General features: G+C 40.2%; 2 protein-coding genes across 2 annotated transcripts in view; one reads left to right on the plus strand and one right to left on the minus strand.

Annotated features, from left to right (window-relative positions):
* The first annotated feature begins 4,092 nt into the window (after nt 1-4,092).
* Nucleotides 4,093-11,351, plus strand: LOC149107502 (uncharacterized). The gene is made up of 4 exons (XM_089297147.1): nt 4,093-4,189; nt 7,024-7,553; nt 8,569-8,823; nt 10,115-11,351. The coding sequence occupies exons 1-4, from the start codon at nt 4,093-4,095 to the stop codon at nt 10,742-10,744; spliced, it is 1,512 nt and encodes a 503-aa protein (XP_089153273.1). The 3' UTR covers nt 10,745-11,351.
* Nucleotides 11,352-12,614: 1,263 nt separating this feature from the next.
* LOC110048008 (phospholipid-transporting ATPase ABCA3-like) overlaps nt 12,615-16,889 on the minus strand; it is a 31,917-nt gene continuing 27,642 nt past the window's right edge. Inside the window, exons 40-45 of the mRNA XM_089296737.1 lie at nt 16,697-16,800; nt 16,471-16,563; nt 15,910-16,103; nt 15,368-15,582; nt 14,831-14,956; nt 12,615-14,418 (exon numbers count right to left, since the gene is read on the minus strand). Coding sequence (XP_089152863.1) covers nt 14,338-14,418; nt 14,831-14,956; nt 15,368-15,582; nt 15,910-16,103; nt 16,471-16,563; nt 16,697-16,800 — 813 coding nt within the window. The 3' untranslated portion in view covers nt 12,615-14,337. The remainder of the gene's footprint in view (nt 14,419-14,830; nt 14,957-15,367; nt 15,583-15,909; nt 16,104-16,470; nt 16,564-16,696; nt 16,801-16,889) is intronic.

Here is a 16,889-nt window from a genome sequence, read left to right on the forward strand (position 1 = left end):
GGCAACGGGAAAAAATTATACATTCAACTCCTAATTAAACTAAAACAGCCATGTACGTAATGAACGCCACAGGGTAAACAATACCAATTAATAAAGGAGTGCTGAGAAACATCTGGTTAGCACCAGGGAAAAACGTGTTGAAAAGACTAGGGTTGAACTGGTATACAGCATCACAACAATACAGCAGCACTCGTCCAAACAGTGAACGATCATCAGAAAGACTCGAAAAAATACGATCACAAAAACATGTTTGTTTTTTCATTAAAGCGTGGACAATAGCTCAAAATGGATTTGCTTCTAATTAGTTGATGCGAAACAGCTTTTAACAGTTTGTTTTTCTATAGATTCTTCTAGTACAGCTGCATAAATAGCATTCACTTATCGCACAGAGAGTGACTTTGAACCGTCTAAAAAGACTTCATATTATGCTCAGGTTTACTGATTTTTGCAGTCGAATTCTCCTGATGCATAGCAAAGAGCTGAGGTTAAGCAGGCGCGATTAAACTGAACTAAACAACTTACCTCTATTTAGAAACATTTAAACACTTTTAAGTTTTATATTTTTTGGGTCATGTAGAATATTGTCACACTCCACAGGTAGCCATAACGACCCCTGCCATGTCATTCAAGCGTAGTTACAAACACCGCTGAGTCAGTTAACTTAAACATTCAATAATTGAATTGCCAGATTCTGTCCTTGGAGACGTATAAAGAAATTAAATTCTTATCTCGATAGGGGCGATACATTGTCAGCAGATCAAAAACATTTTCTCCTAAACATTTACAATCTTGAATTTGGGAGTATTTGTGTTATGATATCTCTTGGGTTATGTAAATATCCTACTGACCTCAGTGTCAGCAACAGACAGTGATAAAGTAGCCGAGGTCTTTGGTGATCAACAGTTGGTCTTGTTTGTCACCAGTCTATCATTCTTTGTGAAGACTGTCTCTTTGCAGCAATGGAAAGATACCTATTTGCTCTTAGCCTCTTTCTCATTGGTGGTAAGTTTGTTTTTACTGTATATTCTTACATTGTCTAGATATTTAGTCTATAAAACTATTTTAGGACACGATCACAAAGTCGCCTTTCAAAGTAACAAAACAGCTTCACGTGTTTGTCTGTAGATGTAATTTTGCTGCCGAGATCAGCGGAATGAATTGGATAAATCATGGCAAAATTTTGATCCTTCTTAATCTCGGCACACTGAATAAGGTCTAAATTATTTCATTTTGAAGATATTTTAAAAAACGCCAACGGCAGATTTAATCGAAATTTGTTTTGGCCATCATGCATTCATGATCATCCATTGTAAAGAAACCTGGGGCTCTAGCATTCTACAGTTGCTGCGCGATAAAAGAATGTGGTCTTTTGAAGTAACACGTCGGTCTGTGTGATAAATATGGTTACATGAAGTATGTTTTCTTCCACCGAGTTTTGTTTGCTTTTAAAACTGAACACTTGATACATGTGTCAAATCTATACTGATGAAGACCTTCTCTAGCCAAGCCGTGCGATCATTAATTCTAATTAAACCAGCTTTCCAAAACTTTATCTACATGAATTTGACTTTTTCGTTCCCTCAATGTCATATGACTTCCGTAAGAGTCCATGATCCGTCTACAGAAACGGCAAAACAAGATATAACCGGAAGCAATTGCGAGCGTGAGGCGCGCGCGAGGCACTGATGCTTTTAAGAATATGCCATTAGATCATAACCTTCCCCCAGTTTCATCCTCGAGCTCCTTTTTAAAGTTTTTGAGACGAAAAGAAAAAGGCTTTCTTGAAATCCAAAACCTGGCTTGAAATGTCGCAGAGGAAACTGAGGCGTTTTCATAAGTCAAAGCAAAAAAACTTGGAAATACATCAGAGTCAAACTTGTCGAGTTCACTTGCTTTGTCAAACCAAGAGTGGTGTCCTATGGGAGGAGGTGACTTAAGGGAGTTTTACATCACCAAATTGGCTGTTTGCTGAAAGTCAACGAGTTTTATGCAAGGTCCTTTCCGAGGGGTGCCAGCTTACCAAAGGAGGTTTTGGGAAGGCTTCAATGTTCTTCGAAAATCTCCGCTCGTAACAAGAAATAGGTCCATATTTTTACGTCTTCTGTAGGATTTATATTTAATTCATATACAAATAAGATTGTTTTCTGACAAATCTAGCGGTGGACTTAGTGCAAGGCTATTTGGCATACCCAGAAACAACTTATAAATTAACCGTAAAGCTGTGTTAAATGTGTGTTGTTGTTGTTTATAGTGGTCAATGCGCTTAGCTACACTTAGCTAGTTCACAGGCATGCCACTTTAAATGAAAGAAACAAATATATCAACTAAACGTAACAGGCTTTAAAAATCCCAATCGGCGGGAGGCAGACCAGTTGGCTGATTACAAGCATGACCGAGGAGTTGAACTAGGGTCTGCCGAGAAACAACTCCAGCTAAGTGGTCAGAGCGGGACTTGAACCCGCGACCTCCGGATTTCAAGTTAGGCGCCCTAACCACTCGGCCACGCTGCTGTACACTTGATAGGATCTCAAGATGCTTTCAAAAGTAAAGGAAGCGAACTCGTGGATCTTGTTTAGTGAAAATTAACGTTAAACTATTTAAGAGCGTAAATCCGAAAATATCGAGAATCGGCCGACAGAAGCGAAATAACGAATTTTTTCTTATTCGACAAAAAGAACCTATTTGGTTAACTGTTTTCGGAAATGACATCAAAAGGTTCGATTTCCTTTTCTTTTCTTCAAAATTTGCAAAACTTGAAAATTCGGCCACAGGGTCTTCAGCGGCGGCCATGAGACTTGAAATTTGGCACATGTTTAACATACTCGTATGGACATACCAAACGTTTTCTTAACATGTCCTTTACACAGTTTGTGGAGAATCTCTTAAACTTTACTCGGGACTAAATTTTGTTTAAAAATGTTTTTTTGTACAAAATAGTTAACCTTCGGAAGCTGAACCATTTACGGACCTAAAGTGATAAGGCTAATATTAGCAAACTTTGAACTTGTCAAATGCTGTATGTTATATTACAGTTAAGTAAATAAATATAACCAAATAAAAGCAGGTTCTTTATTCTACTCGCCTGGAAAAAATTACAGGTGGCCCGTAAAAACTGTTCCGTTGAGAGAATTTTCCGTGAGGTCACTTTGACGCATATCTCACTTAATTATTCAATTGTTAATCATTGCGCAATTGTTATCATTTCCGACTAATTTTTTATTCTATACATTCCCAATAACTCTTGGAAGGTAAAGAATTGAAATAAATCCAAGATAACAAGTTCAAACAAGATTTTATAACTCATTTTATTTATAGACCAGTCTGTTTGTTTTTTCAATAGCACTAGTACTTTATCATGAATCACGCAAACTATTTCACACGGTAGCGAACTTGACTATGGCTTCGATGGATCCTTTTTGAGATGGGTCTTATGCATTCTAACTAATAATTTTGTTTTAACGAGTACATATAGCCACTCAAGCAATGGAAATACAAAATTCGTGAAACGTGAAAGGGATATCTTTAAACATAGACAACAACTATAATTAAATTCAACTAGGAACGTCGCGTTAAACTTTACAGTATCACTACCACTACTAAACACTTGCCTGCTTTGCTGTACTATTTTCAAATGCAAAATTTCCATTCAAGAAAACGTTTGAGATATGGTACCCTTGTATTCCAGAATCGGTGTATATTAGTAAGACGTTATTTATGTTTCTTACTTTACGATTAAATATTTCACCCGAGCTTCGGAATAAACTCAGTAGGCATTATTAAATTAAACAGAAATCCTTGAGAACGTTAACTAACAGATTCATTCCTAGCTTTGGAATTCTCAATACGCTAGTCACTTTGGATCTTCATAGCATTGCTACCTTTTTCATAAAGTTTACCCTGATGAAGATACGATTTTCAGGCTAGAGAAAATACTTGTTCCTCAATCACACCCCGAACTTGTGTTGCGTGACAATGTGATCAGCAATTAATTTACCCGAGATACGGATCGATATAACTAGCTACTGAGCGTGAGTGGTTCAGGTAAAAGTTATTTACAGCGAACGCTTTCTGACTAACTATTTATATTCTATCATGGCATGCGCATGTGATTATTCATCGCTAGTGGGTGGAGAGTGCGGTTCGAGTAAAGAGAGACCCGCTGATATAAAATGCGTCACCATACGAGAGTGTACAAAGGAAGTGTATAAATCATATTGCATTTCACAAAATCAGCCGTGATTGCGGTGTTTACTCTGAGTGGAAGCTGCTTCTTGCAAGGGCAGGTAATGTGCAATGGTCAATTTACTGTAATCCTAAGACATCATTTTAACCTGCCTTTCCAACAAATTATAACTTTTTCGCTGGCATAAACTTTTTTTTTTTTCTGCGTGCAGGTGTATTTAAAATTGATGCCTCTCACTTAGAAATGACCATCTGTCACGTCATCGGGACTTATTTGGTTCACGTTGGCAATCTGGAAGGTCTATTTGCACTATCCCCGAAGAAATTACTACTCACAAATCCTTGTCAGCAAAAGGGTTGTGTGGCTTGCGGAGTAATCAGTCGGCATATGTTTACAGGCTCAAAACAGTCGTTACACCAACAACAATGGTTTTCGTACTTTAGTACCATGAAACTTACGTGATCCCTTTGAAACAAGCTGCTGGGTTTTAAAGTAAACATATGCCGACTGATTACTCCGCAAGCCACACAACCCTTTTGCCGAAGAGGATTATAGAATACAAACAGTTAGTCAGAAAGCGTTTGCTGTGAAGTGAAGTTTTCGCTGTAAATAACTTTTACCTGAACCACTCACCACTCAGTAGCTAGTTGTATCGATCCGTATCTCAGGCACGCAACACAATTCAGGGGTGCGATTGAAGGGGTGGCGAATGGTAAAGGCGAGACTTTGCGAGACGGCGAGACAAGCGTTTTTCTTTGCGAGCCCGAGACATTTTGACTTTTTAGACTGCGAGACCGAGACTTCAAAGTGTTTTGAGTGCGAGGGCTAGATTAAAATTCGAGCCCCAGATTTAGTTGAGAGGTAGATTGAGCGTGTACAGCCTTAAGCCAGCTTCTTGGAACTGACTGGAACTGGAAATTCGATTATAACACACTACGTTATGATATCCTAGAGAAAAATAACTGTTTTTCTGGCGACAAAACGGACGTTGCGGTAGATTTTATACCTTTTTGTGGAATTAACACAATTAGGAGAAGTTAGGATTAACTTTCCCTCGGAAAATTTGTAAGTTGCTTCATTGAAATGCCATATCAAGTTAAGAGAAGACGTCATTTATAAAAACAGATAAAGGAACGAATTGGGACTTCAAGACCCTTAGCTTTGCGAAAAATCGAAACTCTGAGACAGCTTCGTAGAAAAATCGAGACTGCGAGACGCATATAACCGCTAAAAAAACGAGACTGCGAGACCCGTGAAATTCGACTAAAATTTTACGAGATCAAGAGCTTTTGAAGGACAAGAATTTTCACTAGCCTGAAAATCGTATCTTCATCAAGGTAAACTTTATGAAAAAGTAGCAATGCGATGAAGATCCAAAGTGACTAGCGTATGGAGAATTAACGTTCTCAAGGATTTCCGTTTAATTTAATAATGTCTACTGAGTTTTCCGAAGCTCGGGTAAAATATTTAATCGTAAAGTAAGAAACATAAATAACGTCTTACTAATATACACCGATTCTGGAATATAAGGGTACCATATCTCAAACGTTTTCTTGAATGGATGGCCACCTGTAATTTTTTCCAGGCGAGTAGAATAAAGAACCTGCTTTTATTTGGTTATATTTATTTACTTAACTGTAATATAACATACAGCATTTGACAAGTTCAAAGTTTGCTAATATTAGCCTTATCACTTTAGGTCCGTAAATGGTTCAGCTTCCGAAGGTTAACTATTTTGTACAAAAAAACATTTTTAAACAAAATTTAGTCCCGAGTAAAGTTTAAGAGATTCTCCACAAACTGTGTAAAGGACATGTTAAGAAAACGTTTGGTATGTCCATACGAGTATGTTAAACATGTGCCAAATTTCAAGTCTCATGGTCGCCGCTGAAGGCCCTGTGGCCGAATTTTCAAGTTTTGCAAATTTTGAAGAAAAGAAAAGGAAATCGAACCTTTTGATGTCATTTCCGAAAACAGTTAACCAAATAGGTTCTTTTTGTCAAATAAGAAAAAATTCGTTATTTCGCTTCTGTCGGCCGATTCTCGATATTTTCGGATTTACGCTCTTAATGACTGGGTAGAATATACATCCAGTCACCACGACACAAATGTGAATGTCGCGAATTGAACTTGAATAATAATTGCCTCATAGAGTCGAATTGACCTCCTTCATGCTCTGTAAATAACTAACTGCTGAGAATCCTGCCAGTTGAGATAATTAACAATGTTATTTTTAATTAATATTTATTTCACAACACGGCTCCTTTACTTACTATTTAGTTTATAACACAGCCCTGCATGTTCCTAGCTTTAAACAGAACCGTGTATGAATAGGCCGTTATTATATTATGACTACAGCTCCTTGAGCGGGCAAGATAAACCGAGTCCTGCGCTTTGATTGCTAACCGAGCGGACAAGATGGCGCGATTTTGCCCGCTCGGGATTACCCGCTGTGTCCCGAAAGTAAGTAGTGTTCTTTTTCCTTATAATGATTCTTTATTAATCAAGCTTGTTCGGTCAAGATGGCTGGATATTAGCCTCATTCATTCTTCCTTTTTGCGTGTTTATGGACCTGGACTCCGCCTCAGGCCATCATGAAAGAGAAAAGAAAGAAAAAGAAAAGAAAAAACTTGGCCAATATCCGTCTTGACCAAACAAGCTTGGTCAATACCAAATATATTCATATTCTCGGTATTAGACTGCAACAAGCTTGCAATGGACGCTCCTGCGGGGAAATATCATTAAAAAGAGAATCAGCTGCAATCTAGTCCCAGTCCAATACCGAGAAAACTAAAATGGTCATAAGCAAGTTTAATTCCTTTATCTTTATCTTTGTTCAGTCACAGATGCGCAATTTGTGACCTTTATAAGTGATGGACCAAACACTCCAGAGCCGTTCCAAACAAACAGTGCAGTGTCATTCCAAGTTATTCTCGCAACACGCATAATCTGTGTCTCTACTAACCCAGCCTTTCAACTCACGGCCTGTTCCGATCCAGAGCTAATAGAAGTGTTGGTACTCGGCCTCACAGAAGTGCTTTGGTTTAGGAACGAAACGACAATAGACGAGGGAAAAGACGCTCGCACAGTAATTACCAATTGCTCAAACGACCCATTCAGTCATAACATCTCTGGTTTGGATGCTTCTTTTGAGTTCGTCGCTTTTAGGCATCAGTTATTTGAAATCGTTGATACATCAGAGACGATGAACGTGTCCTTTGTAGAGTTATCTTGGAACTTGACAGCTCTAGGACAAGCACCGGGAGCTTTGCTCACCTTCAACATTTTTTTCTTTACTCAAAATAAGACGATTTTCTTCGAAGGTCAAAAGGTTGATGTTTTTAATGGCACCGTCAAGACGTCATACGAGGTAAATATCGGTTTTAGCTAATTACTAATTATTCAACGTGTTCGTGTGGTATACCATGGATTATCCCATGAGACACTAGTATTTTCTCGGTATACACCCGAGCCGTATGTGTATACGAAGAAAATACGATTAGAAAATTGAGATGTTTTATGGTATGCCCAGAGAATGTGCTGCATAACTATTTTATACCGTGCCATAGAAAATATAGTGAACAACTCAATCAATGCAGCGCAAGATGGAAAAGTTGGGTGAAATATCGTCTGGTATACAACGGCTCTCTTGTAATCCGATTGGCTGTTTTTTCTATGGAATGGAATAAATCGTCATATTCAACTTTAACGATTTATTTTGGAATTTGCATGTCGATGGTCTGACTGGGAAGTATGTGGACTGCAAGTTAGCAAAAATACAAAAGTGAAGGTTTCCATTTGTTAGTTTCGAATAAAACGTTAACGTTGGCGATACATCACTAGTTGAGCATGTTAACTTTGACGGCGACACGTCAATATCTGACCTTTTCACATTGCCGGCCGGTTGTTATTTCTTTTGTTGTTAGTTATACTCACCCTTCAAACGGTTTTCGGCGATTAAGGAGCCATGACACGGATAGTAGAGATGGCATCCGCCTAAAAGATTGGCCTGAATTTTTGAAAAGTCTTTGTATAATTGGCGAACCTTTTATTCTAGAGGCTTTATAATAAAAATCATCATCATCATCATCATCATCATCGTCGTCATCATCAGTTATGGGGAGCAGGGTTGACGCAGTGGTGAGAGCGCTCGCCTCCCAGAAATGTGGCCAAAGTTCGATTCCGGCCCGGTGCCATATGTGGGTTGAGTTTCGCCTTGCTCCAAGGGTTTTTCTCCGGGTTCTCCGGTTTCCCGCCCCCCCCCCCCCAACAAAAACCAGCTGACGTGGCTTCCTCTCTTTTCATCATCATCGTTATAAATAATCATCGTCGTTGTCGTCATCATCACCATCATCGTAAACAGAAGTAATTTTCCTGTCTTTCAGATTACAGGTTGGGTGTTTTGTGAAACTGGAGTTTGCGACAAAATCAATTCAGAAAGTCGGACTGTTGACCAGTGCCGGAAAGAGCGAGCAAATTACTCACCAGCTGACAAGATTTGTGAGGTGGTTATTGAAATTACGATACGATTTACTGTGGCCTCAGCTAATTCCACTGTAAATTGTACTGCTGACAGCAGGGAAAATTTTGCTCCTCAATGCGCATTTGGTAAACATTACACCGTGGTGTATTCCGAAGCTGTAAGTATTCATTTTTTTTCTTTCCTCAGATTAATGTTATTAAACCGAATCCAAATTCCTCGCAACAGGGGTCGAGAAACGTTTTTGTTGATAGTCCGACCGCAAGGACAATAGTCTCCGATATATATCTGCTCCGCTTATATTAACATTTTAATCCTGCTAGCAAGAGAATCCCCAAACGTCCGGAAGACCTTCGTTATCTTTCTCTACTTCTTACTTGGGACGAGTTGAAAGTAATTTTACTGAAAGGTAAAGGTCACTCCAAAAAGTTTAGTTTTTTGTCTTCGCCTATGGCAAGTAAACATTCAGCTTTTCCACTCACCGAAGTTTCAGCCTCTGAAGTGCCCGCTATCCTGAAGAAGTTCGCCTCGAAAGACGCGACTTCGGAAGCCACCGTTTTGAACTGTCTTGGCAGCTTGGCCGTGTTTATGTCAAGTCATTCCGTCCGACTCGATGAAAAACCTGCACCTGACTTGGCATCCTTCACAAGGTCAGCAAAATCTATTTTTTTTCCCAAGTGATTATCCATTTCACTATTTTCAATGCTATCATTTCGGAGTCTGGAGCATGTTTGATTCAAAATAATGTGGCTCTACGGCAGCCATAACCCAGAGTGGTAGTTAAAAGGCTCTTCGCAAGCCATTTGGACAAAATCTCTCGGACGGAATGACGTCACGAAAACGCGGCCTGGCTGCTGAGTACTGTTCAAAATGGTGGCAACGATTCGAATTTTGGGCTTCTTTGGAGACGAATTTCATAGGGAAAACCTGCACTTTAGAGGCTGAAACTTCGGTGAGAGAGTAAGGTTTTTATTAGCGTTGACAAAAAAATATACGTTTTTTGGAGTGGCCTTCCCCTTTAATGGTGATAACATTTGCACACGGTTTGAACGCGAGGATGACGACTATTTTCGTAAGACGACATGGTAGTTTTTTTGCTCAACAGTAACGTTTGTAATTAGATTATGATCGACTGGCCCACCCTGTAATAAAACCATCACATATTATATGGCTACAGCTCCGTGAGCGGTCAAGGTGAATCGAATCTGTGCTGTGATTGGCTACCCGAGCGGGCAAGATGGTGCTATCTTGTCCGCTCGAGATTACCCGCTGTGTCCCGCAACAAAATAGTATTCTTTCTCCATATAATATATCCTTGTTCTCGTTCTATTTTTGCGTGTTTATGGACCTCGAACCCGTCTCGGTCCATAAACTTGAAGAAAAGAACTTGGCCAATATTCAGCCATCTTGACAGAACAAGCTCAATAGCCGATATGTATTTCTACTTGCAGACTAAAACTGATGGTATTGATACTTGTTTGCCTCGCGAATATCCCAGGATTAATGACTGTCAGGCTCCTGTAGATTCCATCAGTTACAAAGATCGAATCGACAAAGAAAAGAAGGACAAGAAAGACAAAAAGGACAAGAAAGACAAAAAGGACAAGAAAGACAAAAAGGACAAGAAAGACAAAAAGGACAAGAAAGACAAAAAGGACAAGAAAGACGAGAAAGACAAGAAGGACAAGGAAGACGAGAAAGACGAGGAAGACAAGAAAAACAAGAAAGACAAGAAAGACGAGAAAGACAAGGAAGACAGGGAAGACAAGAAAGACAAGAAGGACAAGGAAGACAACGAAGACAAGGAAGACAAGGAAGGCAAGGAAGACAAGAAGGACAAGAGGGGCAAGGGCAAGGACGACGACGACGACGACGACGACGACGACGACGACGACGACAACGACGACGACGTCAACAACGTGCCGTGCAATTTTTCTGCTTTAATCTTCGCTGTGCCCAAGTTTAAGATCTCAGGGTTTTACGATCCGTGTGAGGGTATTATTTGTTCCAGCAATTCACTCAAGTTGGCGCTTTCATTATTGATGGTGGCTGTTATTAACATGCTTTTCACGATCTACTGAATGGTGGAAATGAAAAGCGCGAACTCTAAAATACTCTACTTTTAGCATTAGACATATCCCGTAACATGTTGACCGAGGCATTTCTGGACATTGCCTAATGTTTACAGCTAGCGGTGTGTCAAGAGTTGTTTCACACCAGCGCAAAGGAGAGTTTCAGATACTGTTATAAGAACGTTTCCTATCAAACGTTCCATAAAAATAGCGTTAATGTCACTTAATTGCACTTAACAGGCAATCAAATAAGCCCAATGTAGACTTCATGTAATGGAAAATCATTGGACGAGGTTAAACAGAATATCGTGATTTGTCAGTGGCGAGCAGATTAATTACTGACTTGCCGAAACCGAAGGCTGAGGCAAATAATTGGTCTGCGAGACACTGACAAATCACGATATTTTGCGATAACCGAGTTCAATAATTGTTTTATTATTCGATCACCAAGTTTGTTTTCAAATTCAAATCATCCTCTCACAGCTCAGGGAAGAGATATGCCATTTTTCACCCGAGAGCGTGGTTTCTATTATGTGTGAGCAGAGCATTATTTGTAGGCAGTTACTTGCAGGTCACGTGGTGGGCCCTAGGCCAATAAAAAGGAAGGAAAAATGCATCGAATGATGAAAGATAATGAGTATTAATAGAACTGAAGACGGTGTAGCGGCCAAAGAACATTTTCCTTGGTGTCAAACTAGCCTGGTTCGCAGGCATTCTCCCTTGTTTCGATGTCTGCCCAAGGCCTGCAGCGAGTCCTGACTCTGCTGAGGCGAAAACACCTAAAAACTAGCGTGTTTTTCTACTACCGAGTGGCAAAGTTGTCTTGCAGTTATTATCTAAATCATAAAGTAAAACGTAATCTCTCTATACAAGCCCCCCCCGGGGGGGGGGACTCCCATAATAAAAATGAACGGGGTTGCTCGTCGTACCTTTCAGGGGTTAAAAAGCACATTTGCTACCTCTTAGGGTGCTCAGCCTCAAAAGGTCCACAGGGGGGGGGGGGGGGGGGGGGGCCTTCGCAGTACCTATTAGAGTACGGAGCCGGATGTCATCTAATGAGTTGCTTCAGAATTGGTACTTCTGAAGGGTGAAAAAAATTCAAATCACGCCTACCAAACAGAATCTTGATACCTCTTCCGAGTTCTTTTCAAAATTTCCTACGAGCACCCCCGTCCTTTTATATAGGACTGCCCTCAGCACCATGTGTATATCGGCCATAGCAGCATAATTAAGTCCAGGCACAGGGGAAAACACAAGATCCAAAATTCTCGTTCTCAGTTATAAACCTGATGGTCTTCGTGAATGAACTTTTGTAGTCCTTAGCCGCATTCCTGGTCCGTGGAATCTAAAAACTGTCTGAGTAGGAGGCTGTAGAAGTAGCTATACATCCTACACTCAGAGGGGTAGCAGACTACTAAGTTCAAGTGTTTGTGCAAACGTGCACTGAAAGTAGTGAAGGTTTTTTTAATTTAGCAAAGTAGACTAACCCTTGCGTTGTTGTAGACGAGGTGCAAAGCCCTGGCCAAACGGACTCGTAAGTAGTCGCAAGTAGCCGCAAGACTGTAGTACACACAAGTCGCAATAAACCCATTTCAGGGCAGAAATATCCTGATTTCATTGGCTAATTAATAGGTTAATGGACGCCACTCAACTTGCGTTGACTTGGTTTGGGTGGCCAAACGGTGAAAAACGTGCGTCGACTTGCGTGCAAATTTGATCTCGACCAAAGCGAGTGCAAGTCATCGCAAGTCAACGCAAGAGCACGCAAGGCCTGGTCAAACGTAGTCGCAAGTAGACCCAAGTTTTCAAATTCCTCTATTTACGAGTCTAGTCAACTTTAGCGGTACTCGCCAGGAGTATTGAAAGAATGTACAATTAATGCACGATTACTTTTTAATGGAATATAACTTACAATAAAATGAATTTTAACTCACATAGCAGTGTTTTTAAATATCGGAGAACATTCTAAACCAGAGTACAATCGTTCTCTGAAATTTACAGTATACTTTACACTAAGTAAAATACAGCTACTATTTACGGGGCAAAAAAAAGTTGTTTTTAAATCGTGACATGCGACCGTTAAAAGAGACCAGCGCAGTTCTGTTTAGTTCACTTTCCTGATCCATGCTTTAAAAAATGTTGGCAATCAAAGAATCCCTATTAACCCACGATACGGTTTGTTTGAGATAGTCGCTATGGAGACTACGTCTCAGTTGATTGTTATAGAAACCGCTGCGGTGTGTCAGCAGGGGTAGGTGAGTTGATGTTGTATTTCTTAAAGCCTTAGCCCTATATCACACTAATTACGCGTTCGTGCAAAGCAAGGATGACCGCTTGTTTCGGACTGAAATCAGTGCTCGTACAAGAAGAGCTCTTTTAAGCTCAAAAGTGCCGAGTCTATTGTTCGCGGTGAATAACTGAACAATTTCCCAGTTTACCTAAAAGAGGTCGAACCCAGGACCTTACAGAGTGTTTTCACATGACGTCACGGCAGCCATGTTGGTGTACCAAACCAATCCTGTGGGAGTGGAACTCTTTTCTTATGTAAACACCTTTTATTCCAATAAATTTGCACGTGGTTCGCCTTGTGATTGAAAACGCTCTACAATATTGTACCAGAAGTGTAGCAGCTCTGGTAAGCTTGTAATTTTTTTGCTTGTTAGTAGCTGTTATTGTTTTGGCGCTAAGGGCATTGTTTATCTTGTTTGTTCTACTGTCCTCTCAAAGGACATCAAGTCATTCATGGGAAACCTCACAAGAGCTGCTTCCCAACCCTATTATTCACCCGTCATGTGGTCTACCACGCACACATCAGAAATTTGCGAGAACATGGATCATAAATTTGCGGATTATATTTGCCGATTTGAGTCACATGCTACAGCCGTGATGAGAAAACAAAATGAATAAATAAAAATAAATAATATAAAATGGAATAAATAGATCAAATGTATAACACTCTACTGTTAACAATAAATTCAACAAAGCCTTCGCACTGCAAAGACACCAGGAAATATTCTGCCTACAATAAAGTATTGACAAGGAAAATATTCAAGCCAGTTGGCTCACCTTATAGGAGCCCCTTCGTGGCGCATTGCTAAGAAACATAGGACAACATATAGCGGTGATGTACCTGACTTCGATCTCTCTAAAACTCTTTAAAAACAGGTAAAAATCGTTCCAGAATAAAGTCTGCATACAACAAAGTTATTGACAAGGAAAATATTCAAGCCAGTTGGATCACCTTGTAGGAGCCCCTTTGAGGCACATTGCTAAGAAACAAAGGACAACAGATAGCAGTGTTATACCTGCCTTCCATCTCTCTAAAACTCTTAAACAGGTAAAAACCGTTCCAGAACAATGTCTGCTTACAATATGGTATTGACAAGGAAAATATTCAAGCCAGTTAGTTTACCTTGTAGGAGCCCCTTTGGGGCACATTGCTAAGAAACAAAGGACAACAGATAGCAGTGATTTACCTGACTTCCATCTCCCTAACACTGCCAAACATGCAGCAATCTTTCCAGAAGAAGGTCAAAAAGAACAGAGACTAACTAAAAGCTGGACATGATAAAAATGAATAGTTTGACCGTAAAATATTCCTGTTAACACGAAAAGCATCCACATTGTTTTTTCACAGACGTTCGTTCCTCAGAATGCTGTTCTTTAGCGAAGTTGATGAAAACCTGCGGAAAGAATACATTGTAAGGACTTGTGCCACCTTTGTTAACCATGATTTGAAACAGCTAAATCAACGTTCCTAAACACGGTAAAATTAGGCATCTGAAGAAAAAAATAGTATATGTATGTCTCTACGTGTAGTATAACTTTAACAAATTTACGTTTTGATGAGCGTTTTTTGAAACAGGAAATGGTAAAATGACACTACGGCTACCTAAATAGCGCTCAGGTTAGCCTAAATATCACTAACTCGACAGTGCTTAGCTCTCAATAATTGTAAGGGTTTTTACCTTACAGACAGCCACAGCCCACGTTTACTCTTACGCGTAGTCCCAATTTGTCTTGTCGTGTCTTAAACCCTTAACTCAGCACTACCTGGAGTTTTTATTGCGAAAGAAATTTCTCAGTATTACTCACCTGCTCAAGTGTGGTTTGACTGACACTGTAGTCCACAATATTCAGAGCGGCTCTGTTTCTCTCCAGCTGACCAAAGATGTAAGACCAACTCAAACCTTCGGTTTCCACCTGGAAGTGCAGAACGCCCTGAAATGGCCAAAAAAGAGGTTAAACACCACCACCACATGGCAAGCAAGCTACACACGACTTTACCCTATATGAAATAGTTTACACCTTATCTGCTAAGTTCAACATGTAATCTATTCTCGCTGCATTGTGTAAAATTCAACTTGGCAGAGGTTGGTTTTAATCAACGGGAATTTTTAAGGACGATCAGGCTCTTGATTCTCCTTACCTGCCTACTTGAATTTGGTACAAAACAAAGAGCGAAGAGAAGTCAGTACTTCACCACTGCTCCATAATTAAAGTTTTTCAAAGTGTTATGTTAGTAAGGATGCGCATCAATTCCAGGCCACGTAACAACAAAAGTGCAAAAGTGATTCTTTAACAACAATAACGATGCTCAAGTTGACACATTCTTAACCCGTCCAAACTTACATTGTGACTTTCCAGAAGCCTCGCTCCTGGGAAAGTTTGAGAGATAAAGTTCTGCGCATTTGTCACAGCTTGTATGAGCCCGCTGTCATATATAATCGGCTGCACTTGGCCGGGTGGAACCTGGAATTGAGTAGGATATGCCGGGTAGGTAGAGATGGGGACAGTAGGTTGAACATCGCGGCTGCTGATTACTCCAGGTGGACCATTAGGAGTACCTGTACAAGACAAAAATAATCGGGTTTCTACACGCAGTTGTTAAAACTATCATGCTCCATAGAGAAAGGTCTGGATAGTATTAACTAAGAAATAACAAAAATGTGAACGGACAAAAATAGACCATCCGAGTTACCTTGTGCCTCTGTTTCAAAACTTTACTTTCAAAACCTTACGAAAATTAGTTTGATTTGCATGAAAATTAACCTGTAGGCGGAAAACATTTTCATATGAATGGTTTCGCCCGAAGACTCGTCTTGACACAGAGGTAAAAGGCAACTTGGAAATGGCCTACTGAACCGACAAGTGCCCAAGCATAGCCTCATAACCTTCAGGAGGCGGCTTCTCTGGTTCATTGACTTCCGGCAATTCAGCGGTAGCCACTGGATTGGTGAAAACCATCGCTGGAGGAGGCCCAGACGCGGCGATGGATGGAGCAGGATGGAGGCCGTTGGCTACCTGCGGGGGTTGGGACGGAATGGAGCCAGCAACTTTGATCATCAGAGTGTAACCAGTTCCAAATCTGCAGCGACAAAACAATGACAGTCAAGGACTCATTGAGAGAGGAAAATCATTCACTGACTCTGGTGATTACTTTGATTTTAATGAAAAGATGGTCAAGAGAAAACAGTTCAACGCCCCATGTTACTACATAAACTAAAATTTCCAAGATGGTCAGGAGAAAACACTTCCATGACACAAGTTAGCATATAACCTTAAAATTTACAGTGTCATTGTTAAGGAAACTTGGCCTAGACAGTGCTAATCTGCAACTCTTAAAACTCACTGTCCTGTTATTTAGAACGGCCGTTTAGTTTTCTTTAAGAAACATTCCAGCTTCGTGCAAACAGACCGTGTTTGCTCCATAGAAAATAACAACATGTACATACCTGCTCTTGAGATGTTGAGTGGATCCTAAACATTTAAACTGCCCATTCACCATGATCGCCAGTCTTGTACACAGAGCCTCGCACTCTTCCATGCTGAAATCAGGTAATGACAGGGTTTAATTTTTCATTATAATTGGCACCAGACAAAGTAATGAACTGGGTGTTTGCCAGTAGAAGATTTAACTGAGCTTCACGTATAACAAAGAACAAAGTTTTTCTTAGTTACCTGTGCGAAGTCAGCACAATGGATCGGCCTCCTTTCATGACAGTCATCAAGGAATCCCACAGAAAACGGCGAGCAACTGGATCCATACCAGTAGTGGGTTCGTCCTTCAGTGACAAAAAAAAAAATTTACAAGCACGAATTGACCACGAGGGAAACCACTATGACCCATGGAGGATATAACTGGGGGACGTCT

The sequence above is a fragment of the Orbicella faveolata genome, unplaced genomic scaffold (genome assembly GCF_042242905.1).
Source record: "Orbicella faveolata isolate gen_17 unplaced genomic scaffold, um_ofav_v1 contig_27, whole genome shotgun sequence".
Lineage (NCBI taxonomy): Eukaryota > Metazoa > Cnidaria > Anthozoa > Scleractinia > Merulinidae > Orbicella > Orbicella faveolata.

What these genes read in the sequence shown, in the direction of transcription:
- LOC149107502 (XM_089297147.1), top strand. Translation starts at nt 4,093, where the DNA reads ATGGCATGCGCATGTGATTATTCATCGCTAGTGGGTGGAGAGTGCGGT. An exon ending in ATGCGTCACCATACGAGAGT is followed by an intron (nt 4,190 to 7,023) that starts GTACAAAGGAAG and finishes ATCTTTGTTCAG; the next exon opens with TCACAGATGCGCAATTTGTG. An exon ending in CCGTGGTGTATTCCGAAGCT is followed by an intron (nt 8,824 to 10,114) that starts GTAAGTATTCAT and finishes TTCTACTTGCAG; the next exon opens with ACTAAAACTGATGGTATTGA.